The following is a 25,968-nucleotide window of genomic DNA, read 5'->3' as shown; positions in this document are numbered from 1 at the left end:
AAACCCTGTAACAGACTGGCCCAGTGATTCTTCTAAACCTAAACACTGTTTTGTTTATGTTCATTCTTTTCCAAATCTACTGCAAGTGTTTTTGGTTTTGCTTAATACACCCACCAGTAAAGTACATTTTTTATTACACTTACACTCATCTGAAGCCACCATTGATTAATATTAAGCATTTAATTTTCTACCACATTAACAACCTGTGAAAATGTGGATAAAACAGTCACATTGTCTGACTTAGACAGTTTTACACCTGATACTGACTCAGTGCACTAACCTGCTGACATGAAGAAAAGCTTGGTTTAAAGAAACTCCAGTGACCCACACAAACCTCAGCACCACTGACCAGTTTTATGATGAACTGGAACATCAATCGAGGTATTCTTGACTAAAATCAGTGCCCAGCCATACAAATGCTCTTTTTACTGAGTGTGCACAAATTCCCACATACATACTTCAGAGGCGTGTGAGAAGCTTCTCATAAAAGTGTCTGTTGTTCTAGCTGAAAAGATCACATAGAGGTCACTCTGTTTTATTACCATTAGTTTTAGTAACAGGACGTCCGAGAAGCTCATGGTCAGGTGTCCACATACTTTTGGTCATGTAGTGTATATATGAGTAGGTTGAATATAAAGTGAAGATAATAAAGGCTGTAAATGAATGTATATGTTGATGTAGTGATGAGTTTGGGATGAATATAGTAAGAAGGTGGTGGGTTTTGGAGACGGTGTTAGTTTACAGCACAGCCTGTATGGAGCGTTTAACCCTGTAAATAGAGAAAGTTCTAGAATCTTCTCACCTGAACGTTCCTCACTAAACTGGGTTTGATTCTCTCTATATGCAGGTATGGAATCATCTCTAAATCACTTCAATACTTTGTACAATTCCTATATTGGGATTGTTTAAAGCTTATAACGTTTCATTTAACTGTTTGATAGTAATAAAGTTCATTAAAAAGATATAAGTAATAAAGTTCATTAATTTTGGTTCATTAGTAACTAACCGATCTGAGGAATGTGGGCTAATGAGTTCTGCTAAAGAGTGAACATTAGTAATCTTCATTAATAACGTGTTTATTTATCAGTTTTACTGATTTGAAAGTGTTGTTAAATGTTTATATAAACTTCTAGTGGAGAAAAGTCTAATAAAAGTTTGTTTTTGTAGTTAATTGTGTCCGTTGATTCAAATTTAGCGATTCATACTAAGTGATTCAGATTCACTGATTCAAATGTACCGATTCAGACTCTGATTCAGTGAGTCGGCGGTTCTGTTATTATAAACTGGTTGCTGCTTTGTGACTCGTTTATTCAGTTTGCAGCTGAAATGGTGTAAATTTGTATGTTCTCTGTATTTGAATGTAAGAACTTTGCAGACTAAACTGGGTTTGATTCTCTCTAGATGTGTCACTAAGGCGAGTTTGTCCAGCTCCGACCTGCAGTAACATTTACAGTTTAGTGCAAAAGTTTGGAGCCCTGGTTACATCTCATCAACTTTACATTTTAAATCATCTACATGAAACTAAATCTGCACAATTTAATGCACAATTACTGTTTTTACTAAATATAACATTTATGATTTATTTTTTATATTTATATAATTTATTACATTCAGCAAGTAAACAAAACTTGAAGATTAAAATGTGCAGAAGTTCGTTTCCTGTAGAGGAAACTTTTACTTTTTCACTAAGAAAATCAACAAAACATAGAATTGAACCAGGGGTTCACAAACTTTAGCAGTAAAGGATCCAGCTGCAGATCCTTATGATTGTAGATCCTCACCTGGTACAGATCAGAATGTATCTGGGATGGTGACTGGGGGAGGGAGGGCAGTTCAGATGGACGCTTCATACTGTGTATAGAGACGTCCAGTATCTAGGAGAACACAGGAAAATCCACACACATACAGAACTGTGCAAAAGTCTTAGGCCACTATTAGATTTGTTGTTTTAGCGCTGGTATAACGAGCATAAATGTCAGTCTCGTTATTAGAATACAACCACACAATACAGGAAACTTGTGTACAGTATTACAAACAGAAGAAAACATCAGGAAAACACCTTCTACAGGCTAAAGTGCACCACTGCTACCACTGCACTTGGGTCCAAGATCTTCAGGTTTTGAGTCTGCTGTGGCAGCATAACTTCACCTCTCCGTTACAGTTCCTCTTGGTTAGCAGCGCTTTTTACCTTTCAGCTCTTCCATAAATCCATTTTAGCCTCTATTCTTAATAGTAAAAATATCTATCATTCTATCTATCTATCACGTCTATCATTCTAATTGTTCTGAACGCTTCTGCTAGTTCCTAAAATGTTAGCATGTGTGCTGCTATTAGCAGAGGAGTTTAGTGTGGGGTGTAGAAACAAAGATCCCTGCAGCAGTACAGTTCATGACTTTATTGTTTACTGTGTAACTGTTGTTCCTGCTGTTTTTTAGCTCATCCTGACAGTATTAGAAATGACGGCTGGATTCTTTATCATTAGTAGGAGAGCATGTTCTGAGATCTTGTGTGACGCACCTGTCCAGGTATGATTTTATGCTCTTAATCTTTCCACTGGTGGATGATGGAACCAGTTGTACTAACAGGGATGTTGAAGGTGCTGCTGTGGCTCTGTAGCTTTTTCCATTCTAGTGTTTAATAACTTCATCCTCAAGAACTTTAGCAGCTTCTCCACCGTTAACATGATTAATACTTGTGTGTAAAATCTTCTACCTCAATAACAACATACTTTAGAGAGAGAGACTCCACACTAATGTTATTGCTAATGTTAATGCTCGGATTGGTGTCGTGTCCAGAATACAAACGTTATTGTTGTTATTGATAAGTACAATGTTGAAAGACCTTGTGAGAGAGATAATAGTCGACACCTCTCATCAAAGTTTAACTGCTTTTAGTGCGGGGCCAAAAGGTCAAAGGTTATGTGTAAGGAGATTATGATGACATAGACTAGAGCTGCAGCTATCGATTATTTTTGTAATCAAGGATTCTATAGATTATTCCATCGATTAATCGAGTAATCAGATAAGAAATACTTTTGCTTTATTAAAGAGTAATAGTAAATATATATAATATAAAATAAGACGTGTCTTAAACACAAAGGTATCCCGGCAACCTGAAACTAAGGTGTAAATAATAATAAATAATAAAACATCAACATTTCCTTTAAGCTGTGCAGCTTTCAGAACTAAACGTTTCAACTACAGCTGATACAGAACATAAAGCTTTAATGTTTTGTTGGAAGGATTTGTGGTGTTTGTACGAGGCAAAACAAGTTCTGTCAGGATTGTATCTCCTGGATGAGGTAAATATGGCGTCTGTGTGCATGTGTGTTTGCCTAAACCCTCAAAGAAGCATGTGGTGGTTACAATGAAGAACACAGATGAAAACAGAAGCTCTGATGGGATGGATGTTGCTGGAATACACAGCAGGGACTTGGACCAGCGTTGGATAACGTGCTGCATTTGTTTTCCACCATGACAGAAGATTCTCTTTCTTGGACAAGGGATGTTCTCCAGAATACATTAAGATCTCCTTCTGTACAGTTTGGTTTAACTGCTGCTCCTCTTCATCACTGGTGCTGGAGTCTGATGATGACCCCAGTATGTTGTGGAGGAATGATGTTGCATCCTTTAGATCCATCCATGCTTTACTACCTAAATCTTCACTGCTGGAGTGTTGAATTTAGCAACATCTTCAAGCCGCTCTGCAATATTGTCAGCCGTGTGTCTCTCCACAAGGGGGCGTTGTTGTCAGGCTGTAGGACTCCATTTCCCAAACCATCCCAAAAAAAAGTGACCCGTAACCCCCAGATAAGCCTCTGTACCAACACTCGTCCTAATGTCAGGTGTGAGTGTAATGCTGTCGGTCTCCTTAAAGGTTTTCTTCAACTTACCTTTGATGTGTTCATATTTTTCCCATCATTCCATCATGAAGTCGGTTCTTGAAGGAAGCGTGTATCTTGGATTGAAAGTGTAAATCATCCTCTGAAAGTCTTCATCCTCCACCATGGACAGTGGACGCATGTCAGTGACGATCATGTTCATAATGCTGTGAACTCAGCTGCTCGCTCAGTGGAACATGATGCAGCTGTTCACACAAAGCTGTTCACACAACGCTGTTCACACAACGCTGTTCACACAACGCTGTTCACACAAAGCTGTTCACTCAAAGCTGTTCACACAACGCTGTTCACACAACGCTGTTCACACAACACTGTTCACACAAAGCTGTTCACACAACACTGTGATTTACTGAAAAAGAGCTGAAATCATTATTACTGAGATTTATGAGCAGCTATAAAGCTTCACTAGAAGCTCATGAGACTGTAAATGTATTTACCATGTTGAAGTGTCCTACACTTACTGACCCGACTCACTGTAACCAAACTAAACTGAATATACCCAAACTTCTCTCACCTAATCCCCCCCCCCCTTCAGTAATCAGCAGCTCTTTACTTTCACCAACCATCTGCAGAGGACTTCAAGCTCCAAGTGTTACAGAGATAATCCTGACTTTGAAACGCAGGGCTGCAGGTAGGCAAACGTCGCTTTATGCTCAATCTTACAATATTTGTGCAACTTTTGTGCAAGTTTTAAAGAATAACTTGTGTTTCTAGAATCGACTAGAAAGAAAATGTATTTACATTCTGTTAATGTCTCTTTTTTAAGGTTCAACTCGATCCATCAGTCAGTCCATCAGCAACCTGTAAGAGCTTAACTTCAATTCTTGTTCATGATTAACTTATTAATAATTATTTGTATTAAAATTTACATTAATTAATGAATTTATTTATTTTAGATGATGATGTTATAATCTGATCTGATGATGAAGAGTTTAATCCTGAAATTTTAGCACCTCGGTGGAAATTGTTAAACCACAAATTAGAATTTTGCAGCTGTAAAGTAAGTAAATAATTTAGTATGAAATATTTTACAGTTTTAATATTAATATTTTAATGAATGAAATAAATCACACCTACATCTGTTTAAAGCTCCTGACAACCAAACCAGCACTGATGCTGAACCAGATCATTTAGATCTATCAGCATCATGTAAGTGTGTATCTCAAATATTTGATAAGATCATCCAATGTACTTGTTGTATATCAGTCATTCATGCATTTTTATTATTTTATTATTTTAATTTATTTATTTATTTAACTTTAATGAGAAATCTGTCACTGTAGATCAATCTTCACCTTCATGTGAGTGTTTACACGTATTTATGAAGTTTATTTTTAAAAAGAATGAATTCTATATGCTCACTCAGAACTCTCTGTCTATAGCTAACTCAGATCAACAGACCCCGGCAGAACATCCTTCTCCATATGATCAGGAACAGCAGGTACCTTTAGAGGGAGACCACCTTCAGCAGGAGCATCTTATTCACAATCATCATTTCAACTGGGAACTTCATCAGCTACTGGTAAATGTCCACAGCTTTGAAGAATTATTCGTGTATATCTGCAGGTGTTGGATGATACACTGAATGTAGATGATGAATTTTTAAGACCCGGTGCGGTTGTGACTCTCCACATTCATGGTCACACAGTCAGTTTCTCAAATCATGTTGAGTTAAATGAGGGTAACTTCACATCCAGTCTATTCTAACACTGTTTATAAACATCATGCATTTAACTTATAACTTTCCTTAGACGGCTCAAGAGGTTTGGCATGAGTACCCGTATCCTCAGGACATTTTACACATGCACTGTGGGACGTGTACTGACAGGCTGCATCAATGCCTGGTACGGGAGCTGCACTGCTCTGGAACAGAAAGCCCTGCAGAGGGTCGTACGGACAGCCCAGCATATCACCAGGGTTCAACTGCCAAACCTCCAAGACCTTTACACCAGCCGCTGCCTGATTATAAAGGACTCCACCCAAGCCACTGCCTGTTCTTACAGCTGCCGAGCGGCAGGAGGTACAGGAGCATCAGGACCAGGACCAGCCGGTTCCGAGACAGCTTCTTTCCCCGAGCCATCAGACTGCTGAACAGCAATGGACAAGCACACCCCTCATAATCAACACACTGATCTCTCTTTCCCCCCCCCCCATACAACCCATTCTGCACTCTGTACTCTACCATGTGTAATTCATATCTTGCACAATAACTGTACAGCTCGGACTTATTATTTCAATTCTATTTTATATATTCATATTCATTTACTTTTCATAATTTTGTACATTTGCACATAAAGATCCTATATTATACTTGTATATACTGAACAAATGGTGCTAGTTTTTATGTAAGCTAATGTGTATATTTTGTAATTAATGTGTATTGGAACTGTGAGGGACTATGCACCTGAGCATTTCACTCAACTTTCACACCTTTGTTAATGTGACGTGACAATAAAGGGATTTGATTCATGCAGAGCAAGTATGGAATATTTATTGATGAAACACTTGAAATAGTGATTTAAATTATAAACCCTCCACACGCTGGAGTTAGTAACAGGAGTAGAATATCCAACACGGAATTATACAAAGTTAAAACATTTGTATGTTTTTAACAACACTAACAACAATCTTTGCTTTGCATTAAGTGTAACTCAGCTTCTTAATCCTGAGAAAAACATCTACAAAGGTGAAGAAATTGCAAATCACATCCAACATCATGCTGGATTTTCTGTGAATGACATGATTAGCTTTGCTCACATTACTCGATTTAACTTTACTGTATTAATGATGTTCACATTGTGAAAAAGGGCTGCAGAAGTTTCAGGAATGAAATCCTGTCTATTGCAGATGTCGTGGAAAAAAGAAGTTAGCAATTAATGACTTAATGATATAATTAATAGCTAATAATCAATTACAGGGCACCACTGGCATTTTTAGGGAGAAATTACCAGGAAAACTGAATTCATAACAGATCAGATCACTTTCTGTTGGAGTAAAGTCTGTTAGTCGAGTATTTCTCTCACACAGGTAATCAAACTCACAGCGATGTTATGATGTTTATTGAACTAACAAAATTTAACACACAATAACAGTTAATAAGTAAATACAGGAGTTATAGCCAAAAAGTTTTCGCCCACCATGCAATTAACCACATGTGGTCAGTAGGTGATGCTAAAAGCTCAGTTTTGACAAAAACATTCTAATTTGGCTCCCAGAGGAAGTGAACGTTTAACTCTTAATATCACTAACATTTATAAAAGAACAAATCTAAATACTTACATGTAGATTAAACAGGTCTAACACTTATAAATCGTTACATGTTTTACAAGATGAAGTTCCTATTCGGCTGTATGTATACTGTATAATCCAACTCTTCACCGAATTGCACCATGTGTGCTGACTTTTGTGCTCCTAATCTTAACATCCTCTGAGAAAGAAAAGGAGAGATCTTCAGTTTGATCAAACACCCCCAGAAGCAACAGTCCTTGAGTCCTTGCCAGACCGAAACACACCACACGTGGCTTGTTTTCATCATTATACTGGGGTTCCACTGTTGGTTAAACTGTCACTAGAAGATTAAGGTGATGCATCACTTCATATCTCTGCTCATGGTGAAGCTTCAGCTGGCTAATAAAGCAGGTCAAATTAAGGATCATTCCATCTGAACATGAAGTGCTGACCACACACAGGTCTAGGTGCTGTGTCACCATAAACTGTAGGAGTAGAAAAGAGAATATATATAAAAATTATGTGACAAAGATGAGCAATAAAACGACATTTTTATTGTTAAATGCATCAAAATCACAACACCACAGATCTGCTGTAACGCTGTTTATACCTAATGCTAATGAGGTACCTCAATAATTCATAAACTGACACAAAACTCACCTTAATGAGCTACTGCTAAATCATGCAGGTACATAAATCTCTAAAGTGGACGCCACTAACCACCAGATTCACCATCATTCCCCCCTGCACGCCACATACCAAAAGCTTAGCATACAATGTACGTATCCCAATTTAGCTCATCATGCTGTTAATGCAGCAATGCAGTTTATAACAGTGTAACATTCTAAAAGTGAGTCTCTGTCCTTATTATCATAAACACTAAATGATTTAGTACTAAACCTCTTCTGTACGACTGACACTGGACTGTTCACGTCACATTAATCACATCCTGCTCATTAATCTGTACTGAATCAGAAAACACAACCATTACAGTTTATTCTTCACCTCCAACATCTCTACAGACCCAGAAACAGCAGCTCAGCTCATTTAGTATTAGCCTGTACCCACAATGAACAGGGAGTCCTAGAGATCTGCACACATGCAGCACACACTTGTATACAGCAAATATTTAATCACCTTTTAAAATGTGTAACATGAGATTTGTTTCCCCGCAGGACTGTTACATTGTGGTGTGTTACAACCCCAATTCCAATGAAGTTGGGACGTTGTGTAAAACTTGAATAAAAACAGAATACGATGATTTGCAAATCCTTTTCAACCCATATTCAATTGAATACACTACAAAGACAAGATATTTAATGTTGAAATGGATAAACTTTATTGTTTTTTTGCAAATATTCACTCATTTTGAATTTGATGCCTGCAACACATTCCAGAGAAGTTGGGACAGGGGCATGTTTACCACTGTGTTACATCACCTTTCCTTTTAACAACACTCAGTAAGCGTCTGAGAACACTAATTGTTGAAGCTTTGTAGGTGGAATTCTTCTCCATTCTTGCTTGATGTACAACTTCAGTTGCTCAACAGTCCGGGGTCTCCGTTGTTGTATTTTGCGCTTCATAATGCGCCACACATTTTCAGTGGGAGACAGGTCTGGACTGCAGGCACGCCAGTCTAGTACCCGCACTCTTTTACTACGAAGCCACGCTGTTGTAATACATGCAGAAGGTGGCTTGGCATTGTCTTGCTGAAATAAGCAGGGACGTCCCTGAAAAAGACGTTGCTTGGATGGCAGCATATGTTGCTCCAAAACCTGTATGTAACTTTCAGCATTAATGGTGCCTTCACAGATGTACAGGTTACCCCTGCCATGGGCACTAACACACCCCCATACCATCAGAGATGCTGGCTTTTGAACTTTGTGCTGATAACAATCCGGACAGTCCTTTTCCTCTTTGGCCCGGAGGACACGACGTCCATGATTTCCAAAAACAATTTGAAATGTGGACTCGTCAGACCACAGGACACTTTTCCACTTTGCGTTGGTCCATCTCAGATGAGCTCGGGCCGAGAGAAGCCGGCGGCGTTTCTGGGTGTTGTTGATATATGGCTTTGGCTTTGCATGGTAGAGTTTTAACCTGCACTTGTAGATGGAGCGACAAACTGTGTTCACTGACGATGGTTTTCTGAAGTGTTCCTGAGCCCATGTGGTAATATCCGTTACAGAATAATGTTGGTTTTTAATGCAGTGCCGCCTGAGGGATCGAAGGTCACGGGCATTCAATGTTGATTTTCGGCCTTGCCGCTTACTTGCACAGATTTCTCCAGATTCTCTGAATCTTTTGATGATATTATGGGCTGTAGATGATGAAATCCCTAAATTCCTTGCAATTGCATGTTGAGAAACGTTGTTCTTCAACTGTTGGACTATTTGCTCACGCAGTTGTTCACAAAGTGGTGAACCTCGCTCCATCCTTGCTTGTGAACGACTGAGCCTTTCGGGGATGCTCCCTTTATACCCAATCATGACACTCACCTGTTTCCAATTAACCTGTTCACCTGTGGAATGTTCCAAACAGGTGTTTTTTTAGCATTCCTCAACTTTCCCAGTGTTTTGTTGCCCCTGTCCCAACTTCTTTGGAACGTGTTGCAGGCATCAAATTCAAAATAAGTGAATATTTGCAAAAAACAATAAAGTTTATCCATTTGAACATTAAATACCTTGTCTTTGTAGTGTATTCAATTGAATATGGGTTGAAAAGGATTTGCAAATCATCGTATTCTGTTTTTATTTATGTTTTACACAACGTCCCAACTTCATTGGAATTGGGGTTGTACACGACAAGGTAGAGTTCACTGTTTAGTCAGGACTTCAATGAGCAATACAACACTTTAGACTGCCTAGCTCCAGCACCCGAACTTCAATGCTGGGGCCATACAGCGAGTCTCATATACAAAACTAACTAACTGCAGAACGTCCAAACACACGTATAAACCAAGTGCTGCATTCTGATTGGCTGAGCTGAATGTCAATCACATATCGCTATATTGTAATATAATAATAACGACCTGGCGAATGCAGCCAATAGAAAGGCACTGTGGTGGGGGGTTGAGTTCATGTCGTGGAGGCCCCCCCCAGCCATGGGCCCCAGTGCACTTGCCCCCCTGCACCCCCGGTAGTTACGCCCCTGGGTGGACGGGTAGAAATTGGATGTGCTAAAGTGGGAGAAAAAGGGGGAAAAAACGTGGTGTTCATTTAGAAATAATTAAAAGACTTCATTTTCAAAATAGTAATCAGAAATTAATATTAAATTGAGGAGTTAAGTATAAGTGAGGCTGCACCCCCCCCCCCCTTTTTTCTTCTGAACAGCTTGTGTTTTACTGCTTTGTTACCTGAGCGGCGGCTGCACATTCTTAAACTCTTCAGTCGCTCCCTAAGTCGTGACTCAGTTATGGTTTAATAAAAGTCCTAATAAACTGATTATTGTGTAAGTGTACTGCTACGAAAAACTCGGTACTTTCTGGGAAACCAAAGATGACTGCTGTTTACACTCATTTCTGTCCTCTGTGTGTGTGTGTGTGTGTGTGTGTGTGAGTGTGTGAGTGTGTGGAGCTCTTTTTTCTTCTCCTCCTCCTCTGCTGAATAAACCAGTTCAATCCAGTTTGAGTGAAAGAGAAAGTAGCAGCGCAGTTTAGTGAAGAGAGGAATATAAAGTTGTTCAGGAGAAAATCACAGTGAGAAACTTAATTTAAAGATATAATGAGATATAATGTTCGAATGTTATAAATCAAGACTTCATAAAGAAGTGTTTTTTTGTGCTGCAGTGTTTGTAGGAAGAGAAATGAGCTCTGAAATGAATCTCTCTGAGGAAGAGAAGAAAATCATGAGGTGAGTGAATTTATTTCTCAGTATAAATAATAAATAATGTTGAGGATTCATTAAAACTCTTCACTCTGAGTGTTTCTGTTACTGACTGATTAAAGTAATTTGGTATAAAAGCTCCAGAAAAGTAAATAAAAGCGTAATTCAACTCGTAAATACGTTTTCAACCATCAGTCCGAATCTCAAATAGTTTCTTACCTCCTACTCCTGTACACTATGTAGGGTACAATAATAATGTCCTCTATTCACTATGTAGTCAGTATGTAGTGTATATGAAGTGATTTAGGATCCTGCTGGTCATCTTTAGAATGTTCTCATATTACAGCAGCAAAAATAAACTCGGAACACCCACTGAATAAACTCGGCCTAAATACCGTGACCTTATGTTACCTCCTCCTGTCCAATTCCACCACCGAAGGTTTAAATATTAATATTTATATATATTATATTATATTTATATTATATAAATTCTTACCAATAGACGATTATTACAAAACAATTTTACCTGATAAAATAACTGTACTAATATTTTATACTTTATACATTGCATCATCTTCCAACAGAATTATTTACAATTAATGTACATCACATCAGTCTGTAACTGTCTAATTTATTTATTTAATCAACATTAACATCAAACTATTCACTAATCTCCAGACTGGTGTCTGATTACTTATTGTGATACACGTCTATCTAACGAGCTTTAATCTATTTAAAAACATCATGTATTAGAAAATCAGATTAGAATCAAAATGGAAATAATTCATCCACAGATTCCATATCAACAAACTGCAGTTTTAACAAGTTATTTAGGATCTACTAAACATGACACAGTGTTTTCCAACAAATGTTTATGATGCAGCCATTATAAAGTTCAGGAAATTTGTGCTACGAGGCACTTTGAAATTAGACTGAACTTTGAGTGTTGTGGCAAGCGCTAAGATCGTGAGCCCATCGTGGCAAATGTGTGTGTGGTGCGCACCGCTCAGGGAAGTGGTGTTACCACTTCTCATCTGAACGCACCCTAAATGGGCACAGTTCCCACATACACACTCCAAAATCTTGTAGAGCCCTTCCAGAACTCGACGTCCACAAAACTCCATATTTTTGAAACCATGTGTTGTTCAATTATGGATATAATCCACTTTTTTTCCTCCTGGTGGCCATCTTTTATGTTTCCAGAATGTTTCCAGTTGTGAGGGTATAAGTGACAGTTTAGTTACCAAATTACCAGTTTCAGCTTTTTACCACGAAAGCCGAGAGAATAAATTGCCCAACTCCAACTAAGTTTTCATTAGTTAGATGGACAAAAACAGTGCTGGAAATCTTTTTTTTGTTTTGTTACATGGGAAATGGTTTAGTCCAAGAACCTATAGTCAAGTAACCGAACATGGCTCTTCAGTCTAGACTGAGAGGTTGAGTGGAGAACACCTATAGACTTAAAGTGACTGAGTATTTTGATTTACTTATTTGTTTGTATTTCTTTAAATTGGAGTTTGTTTATTTCTTTCTTTCGTTAATTTTTTTTATTATTATTTATTGATTATTGAATAGTGTATTTTTTTTTACCAAAGTGTGGCTAATAAAAGAGGGTTATCCCTCATCTGTGGCATCCTGACTAAAGTAGCCTCCTTATACATCACCGCACGGCCATTCAACTCACAGCGCTAAATAAGAGTTTAAATGAAGTTTACCAGACAAAACATGAAATATTTTGGGTTATGATGGAATAAGAGTCGATGTAAATCTAAGAAACACTGCATTCATTTCATTTGCATTTACTATACTGTCTCAATTTTTTATTTGAGTAGTACATTCAAGTCATAGATACTGTATATATCAACTCAAGAGAATTTAACAAAACATGTGGCATTTTTAACACTTTAATGATCTGCTCAACTATTAGTTTAAATCGAAATATTTGGGTAAAAATAAGCTGTATTTAAATCATCTTGTTTGGGTCGTATCTACTCCCTGATTGGCATGTTTTAAAGTAAAAAAATATTGGTATTCTTATTTTAAGAAAACATTGTTTCTAACTTGAAACAGCAGCTAAAATCGTTGAAAAAGCAAAGAAATACTTTTTTTAAACATGATTTTCTTGTTGAGAGCATTAAAGGGTTAAAGACGTGCATTTTCCTCAACACCCTGAATGTTTCCTCTGTGGTGTAATACAGACGTTATCTGAAGAAATATTAGTCAACAGGTTTTTATAAATCAAAATTTCTTCATGAGTTTTGCACTGAATTAATTCCAAACAAATGTAGTGAAACATTTTATCTGTGGTTCAAATGTAATCAAAAATGTTAGCTAGATATCTGAACAATGTTAATGTTAATAATAAGAAATAAAAAAACATGGTACAGCGAATTTACTTTGTTAATCATGAACTTACATCAGTGTGTTAAACGGGGAGATTCTGAAATGCCGATATTTTCGTGTCTTTGGGTGAACGACGCGCTTCACTTTGTTTGCACATGAGCATTAATGTGTGTAACTACCGATCTAACTTTCAAGCACAGATTCACCAAACCTGCTACAGTCTGTCTCACATCTCACATCATTTAGCTTATTTATTATTATTATTTTGTAGTAACGAGCAACGAATATGCATACGTCAAATGTATTGGAGTGAAAGTACACAATTTCTGTAGAAAATGTAGTGGAGTAAAAGTGAAAGTTGTCGAAAATGTTTATACTCCAGTAAAGTACAGATATTATACTTAAGTACTGTAACGAAGTATCATTACTTCGTTACTATACACCACTGGTAATGGACAGATAAATAAAACATTTTTAAAGAATAATTCATGGAATATACGTCCTTTTAGCAGCGTTCCACTACAGTGTTGTATGAACATAAGATATGGCTTCATAAAATATAAATACTCATACTTAAATGGTACATCAAATGTTCTTTAATCCCAAATGTAGTATGTTAGTAATGCTAAACTAGGCCATGTTTAAAATAAGTTTTACTCCATCATTACTTTATTTATTAAAGTATTTCCATTTGATTCAAATATATATTTTTAATTATTTCCAACATCTCATCACCATATATGTAATAATCACATTTTAATCTCCAGTGATCGTTCTTACATTTACATTTTCAGCATTTAGCAGACGCTTTTATCCAAAGCGACTTACACAGTGAGCGGAACACAATGAGCAATTGAGGGTTAAGGGCCTTGCTCAGGGACCCAACAGTGGCAACTTGGTGGTGGCGGGGCTTGAACCGGCAACCTTCTGTTTACTAGTCCAGTACCTTAACCACTGAGCTATCACTGCCCTTCTTCTGTGTTTTAGATCAGTAAAGAGGAAAAGCTCACACTCACCTGAACCCAGCTGTGTGTCAATGAAGAGTGATTGGCCAATGTTCCGTCCCATACACTTCAGCGAAGGAAATTCTTCTGCTGGTCTGAGGTCAGTATTATATTTTCCATTCTACAGTATTATGATCTTCACTCCCAGTCCCACTTGATTAAATTCATTCATTGATTAGTAGTTTCTGAAAGATGAGAGTTTCTGATTGTACTGCATTGTTGTGATGATGTTAAACAGCTGCTGGATGTTTATTACTGTTTGCTGTGCAGATGTGAAAATCGGTTGTTTACAGAAACCAAGAGAAATTAAAGAAATCAGAAAGAAGTAAATATATTTTGTTAAATTAGGACTGTGTTAATAATTACTACAAAACAATTTTGCCTTCAAACACATAAAATCAGTTTGTAACTGCCTAATGTAATTACAACCCCAATTCCAATGAAGTTGGGACGTTGTATAAAACATAAATAAAAACAGAATACGATGATTTGCAAATCCTTTTCAACCCATATTCAATTGAATCCACTACAAAGACAAAATATTTAATGTTCAAACAGATAAACTTTATTGTTTTTTTGCAAATATTTACTCATTTTGAATTTGATGCCTGCAACACGTTCCAAAGAAGTTGGGACAGGGGCAACAAAAGACTGGGAAAGTTGAGGAATGCTCAAAAAACACCTGTTTGGAACATTCCACAGGTGAACAGATTAATTGGAAACAGGTAAATGTCATGATTGGGTATAAAGGGAGCGTCCCCGAAAGGCTCAGTCGTTCACAAGCAAGGATGGGGCGAGGTTCACCACTTTGTGAACAACTGCGTGAGCAAATAGTCCAACAGTTTAAGAACAACGTTTCTCAATGTGCAATTGCAAGGAATTTAGGGATTTCATCATCTACAGTCCATAATATCATCAAAAGATTCAGAGAATCTGGAGAAATCTGTGCAAGTAAGCGGCAAGGCCGAAAACCAACATTGAATACCCGTGACCTTCGATCCCTCAGGCGGCACTGCATTAAAAACCCACATCATTCTGTAATGGATATTACCACATGGGCTCAGGAACACGTCAGAAAACCATCGTCAGTGAACACAGTTTGTCGCTCCATCTACAAGTGCAGGTTAAAACTCTACCATGCAAAGCGAAAGCCATATATCAACAATACCCAGAAACGCCGCCGGCTTCTCTGGGCCCGAGCTCATCTGAGATGGACCGACGCAAAGTGGAAAAGTGTCCTGTGGTCTGACGAGTCCACATTTCAAATTGTTTTTGGAAATCATGGAGGTCGTGTCCTCCGGGCCAAAGAGGAAAAGGACTGTCCGGACTGTTATCAGCACAAAGTTCAAAAGCCAGCATCTCTGATGGTATGGGGGTGTGTTAGTGCCCATGGCATGGGTAACCTGCACATCTGTGAAGGCACCATTAATGCTGCCATCCAAGCAACGTCTTTTTCAGGGACGTCCCTGCTTATTTCAGCAAGACAACGCCAAGCCACCTTCTGCACGTGTTACAACAGCGTGGCTTCGTAGTAAAAGAGTGCAGGTACTAGTCTGGCCTGCCTGCAGTCCAGACCTGTCTCCCATTGAAAATTTGTGGCGCATTTTGAAGCGCAAAATACGACAACGGAGATCCCGGACTGTTGAGCAACTGAAGTTGTACATCAAGCAGGAATGGGAAAGAATTCCACCTACAAAGCTTCAACAATTAGTGTCCTCAGTTCCCAAACGCTTATTAAGTGTTGTTAAAAGGAAAGGTGATGTAACACAGTGGTAAACATACCCCTGTCCCAACTTCTTTGGAACGTGTTGCAGGCATCAAATTCAGAATGAGTGAATATTTGCAAAAAAAACAATAAAATTGAATATGGGTTGAAAAGGATTTGCAAATCATCGTATTTTGTTTTTATTTATGTTTTACACAACGTCCCAACTTCATTGGAATTGGGGTTGTAATTGCAATGTATTATTATTTACTGCAGTATATGTCTATCCAACAAGCTTTCATTTAAACATCATGTATAAAATATCTGAATAAAATGGAAATCTTTAATCTGGAACTAATTCATGAACAACAGCAAACGACCTTCTGAAACAGTATCTACAGTCATGTTAGGACACCCCATGAAAATCTTCAAGTCTTTTTGAACATATTTAAACATGTGAACATTTGAGCTTTATTTGAACAGTACTGAGAGATGGAGCTTATATAACTAAACAAATAGAAGTGAAAAAAAAATTTAAACACAAGCTGTAAAATGGAATGAACAAAAATGGAAATTTATTGTGAGGAAAAAGTTAGGACATGCCCACATTTATTACTACTTAAAATGTCTAAAATTATAATCAGGTCACCACATCAGCTGCAATGATTAGACCATTGTTAGAGAACATTAGAGTTTTATTTAATTAAGCAATAGAACACGAGAGGGAGTGTGTTATCGCGAATAACATCACGGCTGTGATTTGGAAGATTGCGGTCTGTGATTCGCGATAACACACGACCTCAAGTGTTCTATTGCTTTTATACAACAGTTTTTACAAAATAAATTAAGAAAATAAATCAAAGAAGCCCTGAATTTCATATTAAATATGCTTTAATATTGACAATACATCCCACCAAAAAGTAGTTCCACACCGAATATAAAGTTTAACACTACAAAGCAGACATCCCAAGTTGCAAAAACTCATTTCAGGGAGGTAAGAACAACAAGAAGAAAAAGGCAAGAACCTTTGAAGGGAAAAAAAGAAATAAAAAAACCTCTCGCACACACCAAAGGATTATGGGTGATAACAGAACTTTTAGGAGCTGATAACTAGGCTATTAAGCTAACTGTTCGCGTTATAAACACATTAATGTTCCCTACATAGTGCACTAGATTGTGTATCAGATCATGGATATGTTCCCTACATAGTGCACTAGACAATATATTAGACAATTGATTTATGTTCCCTACACAGTGCGCTAGATTGTATATCAGATCACGGATTTAAAACGCGATCGGGAAAAAAGTCTGTGTCGCCTGCGTGCGCGTTTGTGTGCATGAAGCTCGTCGTTACTGGCAACGCGTCAGCGGAGTAATACAGTTTGAAAAGGCTGCGCTGTTATCACAAATATCAGCACGGTTAGAACGCTTCTCAACCAATCAGATTGTGAGGTCGGAACCTCAGATATTAGTTTGGTTTGCTCTTGATTGTTGAAGTGAGTGTTATCACCATGGTGAGATCTAAAGAGCTCTCTGAGTTTGTTACGATATGTAACATGGGCATGTGAGGTGAATTGGAAGGACAGACACAAACACCAGTAGCTGATATGCCAAGTAGTACTTTGTTTACTTTACAAATATGAAGATACAAAAAATGAATGTACAGACAACAAAGATAGCTGTATTAATTAGCTGTGTTCAGTAATGGTTATTACAAAAGTATTTACTAACAGAAAACACATTAGGCATAACACTATACAGTGTATCACAAAAGTGAGTACACCCCTCACATTTCTGCAGATATTTAAGTATATCTTTTCATGGGACAACACTGACAAAATGACACTTTGACACAATGAAAAGTAGTCTGTGTGCAGCTTATATAACAGTGTAAATTTATTCTTCCCTCAAAATAACTCAATATACAGCCATTAATGTCTAAACCACCGGCAACAAAAGTGAGTACACCCCTAAGAGACTACACCCCTAAATGTCCAAATTGAGCATTGCTTGTCATTTTCCCTCCAAAATGTCATGTGACTTGTTAGTGTTACTAGGTCTCAGGTGTGCATAGGGAGCAGGTGTGTTCAATTTAGTAGTACAGCTCTCACACTCTCTCATACTGGTCACTGAAAGTTCCAACATGGCACCTCATGGCAAAGAACTCTCTGAGGATCTTAAAAGACGAATTGTTGCGCTACATGAAGATGGCCAAGGCTACAAGAAGATTGCCAACACCCTGAAACTGAGCTGCAGCACAGTGGCCAAGATCATCCAGCGTTTTAAAAGAGCAGGGTCCACTCGGAACAGACCTCGTGTTGGTCGTCCAAAGAAGCTGAGTGCACGTGCTCAGCGTCACATCCAACTGCTGTCTTTGAAAGATAGGCGCAGGAGTGCTGTCAGCATTGCCGCAGAGATTGAAAAGGTGGGGGGTCAGCCTGTCAGTGCTCAGACCATACCCCGCACACTACATCAAATTGGTCTGCATGGCTGTCACCCCAGAAGGAAGCCTCTTCTGAAGTCTCTACACAAGAAAGCCCGCAAACAGTTTGCTGAAGACATGTCATCAAAGGACATGGATTACTGGAACCATGTCCTATGGTCTGATGAGACCAAGATTAATTTGATTGGTTCAGATGGTCTCAAGCATGTGTGGCGGCAATCAGGTGAGGAGTACAAAGATAAGTGTGTCATGCCTACAGTCAAGCATGGTGGTGGGAATGCCATGGTCTGGGGCTGCATGAGTGCAGCAGGTGTTGGGGAGTTACATTTCATTGAGGGACACATGAACTCCAATATGTACTGTGAAATACTGAAGCAGAGCATGATCCCCTCCCTCCGGAAACTGGGTCGCAGGGCAGTGTTCCAGCATGATAATGACCCCAAACACACCTCTAAGACGACCACTGCTTTATTGAAGAGGCTGAGGGTAAAGGTGATGGACTGGCCAAGCATGTCTCCAGACCTAAACCCAATAGAACATCTTTGGGGCATCCTCAAGCGGAAGGTGGAAGAGCGCGAAGTCTCGAATATCCGCCAGCTCCGTGATGTCGTCATGGAGGAGTGGAAAAGCATTCCAGTGGCAACCTGTGAAGCTCTGGTAAACTCCATGCCCAGGAGAGTTAAGGCAGTTCTGGGAAATAATGGTGGCCACACAAAATATTGACACTTCAGGAACTTTCACTAAGGGGTGTACTCACTTTTGTTGCCGGTGGTTTAGACATTAATGGCTGTATATTGAGTTATTTTGAGGGAAGAATAAATTTACACTGTTATATAAGCTGCACACAGACTACTTTTCATTGTGTCAAAGTGTCATTCTGTCAGTGTTGTCCCATGAAAAGATATACTTAAATATCTGCAGAAATGTGAGGGGTGTACTCACTTTTGTGATACACTGTATATCTACAGCACCTGGAGGGAGCAGTGCTGGAACTTACTATTTATTTAACTATTAATTCAAAGGCACGGTGGACACTGACAGTGCCAAAGAAAAGAAAATAACAAGAGAGACTAACTGCCTAACCCCAAAACTACCTCCAAAAATACAACCAATGGCACCCGCCTCTTACCTAATGGTTCTAACAACAATCGCTACGGTGTGTGTGCGCATATGTACACGCGCGAAGCTTGCCTGTCTGCTCGTTGCGGTAAACCTGAGAGAGAGAGAAAAGAGGAGAGAGCAACAATGAGACTCCGGCAGATACTGGTTACATAAAGTTTTCTAAAAACCAACATCACCAGCTAAAAACTGACACTGCCGGTAAACAAAGCCTCGCTACACGGCAAAATGCTCCTCGCCGAACTCTGCCCAGATTGGTCCTTTTATGCGCCAGGACCCGCCTCCCAGCAGTCAGCAGCAACTTCTGATTGGCTCACCGTCACACCTGTAGTCAAGGTTGATAGACCAAATGAAAAGAGGGGGAAAAAAAACCATACGTTTTTGCACATCACAGAGACCTTCAGAAAGAAGCTTGTACATGCATATGAGTCTGGGAAGGGATTTAAAAAGCTCTCGAAACAATTAGAAATCAGCCAATCCACTGTCCAGAGTGGAGAACATGTAAAACAATTGCCAACATGGTCAGGTCAGGCCATCCTAGCAAGTTCAGCCCAAGAACAGACAGCAAGATACATAAAGAAGTCTCCAATAATCCTACAATGTCATCACGGGACCTACAGGTAGCTCCTGCCACAGTTGATGTCAAGGTTCATGCATCTACCATCAGAAAGACGCACAAGTTTGATTTTCATGGGAGGTGAGCAAAGAGGAAACCCTTACTGTAAAAAAAAAACAGAGCAAGTTTACCAGAGAACTATTGAATTATTTGGGCACAGTAACAGAAGACACATTTGGCACAAAACCAACACAGCATTTGAGAAGAAGAACCTCATACAAGCCGTGAAGCATGGAGGTGGAAATGCCATGGTTTGGGGCTGCTTTGCAGCAGCAGGGCCTGGCAAACTGTCCATTATAGAATCCATAATGAATTCTTCACTGTATCAGAGGGTGCTTGAGGAAAATGTAAGACTATCTGTCCAAAAACTGAAGCTAAAGTGGAAGTGGACCATGCGACATGACAACGACCCAAAACATTCCAGTAAATCCACCAAGGAATGAATCAAAAGTAAGAAATGGAGAGTTCTGGAATTGTCAAGTTAAAGCCCAGATCTTAATCCTATTGAGATGCTGTGGGGTGATTTGAAACAGGCTGTGCATGCAAGAAACCCCTCAAACCTCACACAGCTGAAGAAATTCTGCATGGAGAGAAAAACTTTCTCCCAGTCGATGTCAGAGACGGTAGATGGTTACAGGAAACGTCTAATTGAGGTTATTTCAGCCAAATGGAGAAATGCCAGCTATTAGGACAGGGGGTGTCCTTACTTTTTCCTTACAATCAATTTCCATTTTTGTTCAATATGTTTTACAGCTTGTGTTTAAAAATACTTTTTTAGTTTAATTTGTTTAGTTAAATAAGCTTCATCTCTCAGTACTGTTCAAATGAAGCTTAAATGTTCATTTGTTTAAATATGTTCAAAAAGACAAAGGTTTTCATGGGGTGTCCTAACTTTTTCACATGACTGTATATGAACTGTAAAAAAAAAACTGTACCGACATGACCCAAAGTATTTCAAAGCAGTAAGAGGTATTCACAGCCCGCCAGGGAGTTCCTACTGACAGTGGCCCGAGGAGGAGCAAACAACTAACCAAAAACCAAAAAACTGGGCTTAATATTAATAACCACCATAATTATCTAATAATTATTAGAACTAATTTAAATATCTCCATCATCATCATACCTGAGAGCTTCTCTGTATCGCATATAAACACCCCCAGTATTCATTTTTACATTGTTTTCCTATTTTAGGTTTAAATGGGAAGAAGAAGAAGCTTAACATAAAATTATTACTTTCCTTTAGCACCAGTGGTGTCATTTCAGCAGTAGAGACACTAATGACTGTGATTATTGAGAGTCGTTTGGTCCTTCTTTTAGTACAATTGTAACGGGGGGTCTAGGACGAGACAATAAGGGTGGACACAAACGCAGAGATGTAAACAAACAAAGGATATTTATTAAGTAACAAAAGACAAAACTAGGACAATACAAAACCAAACAAAACTAAACACAGCTAACTAAACTAGAAACAAGACTTGGCATGATCAAGGGCTACAAACATGACTTAGCAAGAGCAAGAGCTACACCATGACTTAGCATGAGCATAAACTACTAACATGACTTACCCTGAGCAAGAACAGACCTTAAGAGAGAAACACAGTTTCACCAAGCCACACAGAGTCAAACAATCCACCATAGCCGTTGAACAAAAACAGTTCCCACTCTAGTGCTCCAGTGCACCTCTTAAATAGAGGGCAGCTGGAGCCAATTAGTCCTGGGGAAGCAATCATGAGCCAGGGTGTTGGCAGGAGACAGAGTGTGCTTATGGAGAGGGGGGCGTGGCACCTCAGGAGCACACAGAGGCTCAAAGCGTGACAGATGCCCCCCCCAAAGGCACTACTCCCGGAGTGCCTTTACCAAAAAAGAAAACAAAACCAAGGAGGTCCTGGGCCCTGCGGGGCAAATTTGAAGTCATTTAAAAAGTTCCGAGGCAGGCATGACAAAAATGCTGGAACGCAGGCCGCGGACGGAAAACCAGAAGCGCCGACGAAGGGCAGCGCCGTCGAGAGACCAGAAACACCGTCGGAAGGCGCCAACTTGAGACCAAAAGTGCCATCGGGGGGCACCAATTTGAGACCAAAAGCGCCATCGGGGGGCGCCAATTTGAGACCAAACGCGCCATCGGGGGGCGCCAACTTGAGACCAAAAGCGCCATCGGGGGGCGCCATCTCGGAAACAGGAGCGCCATCAGGGAGTGCCAACGAGGAAACAGGAGCGCCATCAGGGGATGCCAACGAGGAAACAGGAGTGCCATCAGGGGATGCCAACGAGGAAACAGGAGTGCCATCATGGGGCGCCAACTCAGGAACAGGAGTGCCATCAGGGGGCGCCAACTCAGGAACAGGAGCGCCTTCGGAGTGCACCAACAAGGAAACAGGAGCGCCATCGGGGGGCGCCAACTCAGGAACAGGAGTCAGCTGCGTGGAGCCTGGCGAAGAGGCTTCGGGAGTCAGCTGCGTGGAGCCTGGCGAAGAGGCTTCGGGAGTCAGCTGCGTGGAGCCTGGCGAAGAGGCTTCGGGAGTCAGCTGCGTGGAGCCTGGCGAAGAGGCGTCCGGAGTCAGCTGCGAGGACCCTTGAGAAGAGGCGTCCGGAGTCAGCTGCGAGGACCCTTGAGAAGAGGCGTCCGGAGTCAGCTGCGAGGACCCTTGAGAAGAGGCGTCCGGAGTCAGCTGCGAGGACCCTGAAGAAACGTCCGAAGTCAGCTGTGAAAACACTGGAGAGGCGTCCGGAATTAGCTGCTTGAACCCTGGAGGGACGTCTTGACTCAGCTGCTTGAACCCTGGAGGGACGTCTTGACTCAGCTGCTTGAACCCTGGAGGGACGTCTTGACTCAGCTGCTTGAACCCTGGAGGGACGTCTTGACTCAGCTGCTTGAACCCTGGAGGGACGTCTTGAATCAGTTGCTCGGAACTTGAAGATTCGTCTTGAATCAGTTGCTCGGAACTTGAAGATTCGTCTTGAATCAGTTGCTCGGAACCTGAAGATTCGTCTTGAATCAGTTGCTCGGGACCTGAAGATTCGTCTTGAATCAGTTTCTTGGAACCTGAATATTCGTCTTGAACCAGCTGCTTGAAACCTGGAGGAACGTCGTGAATCAGCTGCTTGAAACCTGAAGATTCGTCTTGAATCAGTTGCTTGGAGCCTTGTGAGGTTTCTTGAATCAGCTGATTGGAGCCTGAAGAGGTTTCTTGACTCAGCTGCTTGGAACCTGGAGAGGTTTCTTGACTCAACTGCTTGGAACCTGGAGAGGTTTCTTGACTCAGCTGCTTGGAACTTGAAGATTCGTCTTGAATCAGTTGCTTGGAACCTGAAGATTCGTCTTGAATCAGTTGCTCGGGACCTCAAGATTCGTCTTGAACCAGCTGCTTGAAACCTGGAGGAACGTCGTGAATCAGCTGCTTGAAACCTGAAGATTCGTCTTGAATCAGTTGCTTGGAACCTTGTGAGGTTTCTTGAATCAGCTGCTTGGAGCCTGAAGTCTGGAACATAAAGCTTGGAACTTCAACAGGAAACAGAACTGGAGAGGACTTGGCACTGTTCGACTCTGTCTGGGTGGCAGGAGAGCCCGAACGCACAGACAGACCATATCTGAAACACTGATCCGCTGACTGACACCCATGGCCGACAGAGACCGACGAACGTGGATCCGGACCAGACATGACCAGCTGACTGACCTGAACTGAACTCGAAACTGGCGAACACGAAGCTACCCGAACTGGTGGGATACAGTCAAAAACTTTCCTGGACAGAAACTTAGACTGACTACGAGTCAAGGAAACAGACAGACCTGGCAAAAAACTGACCTGAACCCGAGTACCTGGAATTGGAGCCGGTGAACAAACAGAGGAACCCCTGGAGCCTTTGGGGTCATTACAAGGAACCTGACTCAAATTATCCTGACTGGCCCCTAACATGGACGTGGAATGGTCACGAGCTTGATAAGCGGGCACTGGCACCCGGACCACATTAGCAGTGGGCACTGGGGGAAATTTAATATCCCCAATGGGCACTGGATGCCGGGTATTAGCTGCAGTGGGCGCTTTGCTGCGTGCAGCGTCTCCAATGGGTATGGGAGGTTGAGTGAACCTCCCTAAACCAAACCCGTAACGGTCTCTACCTGGAAATTTGGCTCTCAAGAGGCCCTCAAAGACTTTAACCGAGTTCAGCTCAGCTTCTCGGTCAGACCACAGCTGCCTAGCCCATTCACGAGCAGCCCCCCTCAGCCGAGACATCATGAACAACACTTTAAGTGTTTCAGTTGGCTGAGGGTCAAGGAGGTGCTGCAGGTAGAGCTGGCACTGTAGAAGGAAGCCATCGACACTCGAGTCGCTTCCATCATATGAAGCTGGCCTACTAAGCGGGACGGTCTGAGGAAACCTCATGGAGCCAAAATCTGGGAACTCCTGAAAAAACATCTCGCTGTGTCCTAAATTAGGGGAACTGTTATGTAACGGGGGTCTAGGACGAGACAATAAGGGTGGACACAAACGCAGAGATGTAAACAAACAAAGGATATTTATTAAGTAACAAAAGACAAAACTAGGACAATACAAAACCAAACAAAACTAAACACAGCTAACTAAACTAGAAACAAGACTTGGCATGATCAAGGGCTACAAACATGACTTAGCAAGAGCTACACCATGACTTAGCATGAGCATAAACTACTAACATGACTTACCCTGAGCAAGAACAGACCTTAAGAGAGAAACACAGTTTCACCAAGCCACACAGAGTCAAACAATCCACCATAGCCGTTGAACAAAAACAGTTCCCACTCTAGTGCTCCAATGCACCTCTTAAATAGAGGGCAGCTGGAGCCAATTAGTCCTGGGGAAGCAATCATGAGCCAGGGTGTTGGCAGGAGACAGAGTGTGCTTATGGAGAGGGGGGCGTGGCACCTCAGGAGCACACAGAGGCTCAAAGCGTGACAACAATAAGCCACTGTAAACTTTTTTTTAAGTTAAGCGCAGTTTGAACAGTTTACTACATTAAATGAAACGGTTTGTGTCATTGGAGGCACTTTAAAAAGGTCAGCAGCAAACTGGGTCAAAGTTCAATTAGATTAAACGTTGAGCGCTGCGGTAAGCGCTAAAATTCTATAATAAGTGCATGCCACTTAGGGAAGCGGTTATGACATGAACACGCACTCCATACTTTTGTAACCTCGTTCCAAAAAATAAAGTAAATGATCCTGGTTTTGAACTGGGATCACCAACAAGGTAATGGCCTGGTGTCCACATACTTTTGGCTTTATAGTGCCCATACACATGCAATATGATTTTTATAAAAATATAAGTAGTTATACTAAAATGGTACATCAGGTGTTCTTTAATCCCAAATCTAGCATGCTAGTTATGCTAATGTAGGCCATGTTCAAAATATGTTTTACATCATCATTACTTTATTTATTAAGATCTTTCTATTTTATTGATTAAAAAAAATACTTATTTTTAACATCTCATCACCATATACGTGTAATAATTATATTTCAATCTCCAGTGTTTGTTGTTCTGTGTTTTAGATCAGTGAAGAGAAAAAGCTCAGATTCACCTGAACCCAGCTGTGTGTCCATGAGGAGTGATCAGTCAATGTACCGTCCCATACACTTCAGAAAAGGCCATTTTATTACTGATCTGAGGTGAGCATTATATTTTATATTCTGTTAGGTTCTTCACTCCCAGTCTCACCTGATTAGAGAGATCCAAAAATTGACCATTTAAAATGCTATTTTTTAACCTACATTTATCTCAACATGAACTAATGCATTCCCTTATTTTGAGAT

The 25,968-nt window shown here is 40.2% G+C and overlaps 1 protein-coding gene across 3 annotated transcripts in view; it reads left to right on the top strand.

The window, feature by feature from the left end:
• The first annotated feature begins 10,757 nt into the window (after nt 1-10,757).
• The window catches only part of LOC134309981 (NACHT, LRR and PYD domains-containing protein 12-like), a 72,575-nt gene continuing 57,364 nt past the window's right edge, over nt 10,758-25,968 (top strand). For 2 of the 3 annotated variants that reach the window (XM_062991486.1, XM_062991485.1), the window contains exons 1-4: nt 10,758-10,826; nt 10,917-10,980; nt 14,284-14,400; nt 25,708-25,824. In XM_062991486.1, the coding sequence (XP_062847556.1) occupies nt 10,826; nt 10,917-10,980; nt 14,284-14,400; nt 25,708-25,824 (299 nt within the window). In that variant the 5' untranslated portion in view covers nt 10,758-10,825. Of the gene's footprint in view, nt 10,827-10,916; nt 10,981-14,283; nt 14,401-25,707; nt 25,825-25,968 lie in introns of those variants that run through there. The other variant, XM_062991488.1, reaches the window with a different exon arrangement.

This window comes from Trichomycterus rosablanca, chromosome 3, assembly GCF_030014385.1.
Source record: "Trichomycterus rosablanca isolate fTriRos1 chromosome 3, fTriRos1.hap1, whole genome shotgun sequence".
Lineage (NCBI taxonomy): Eukaryota > Metazoa > Chordata > Actinopteri > Siluriformes > Trichomycteridae > Trichomycterus > Trichomycterus rosablanca.
Note: the sequence above shows the minus strand (reverse complement) of the source record. Positions and strands in the feature narration are given on the sequence as shown.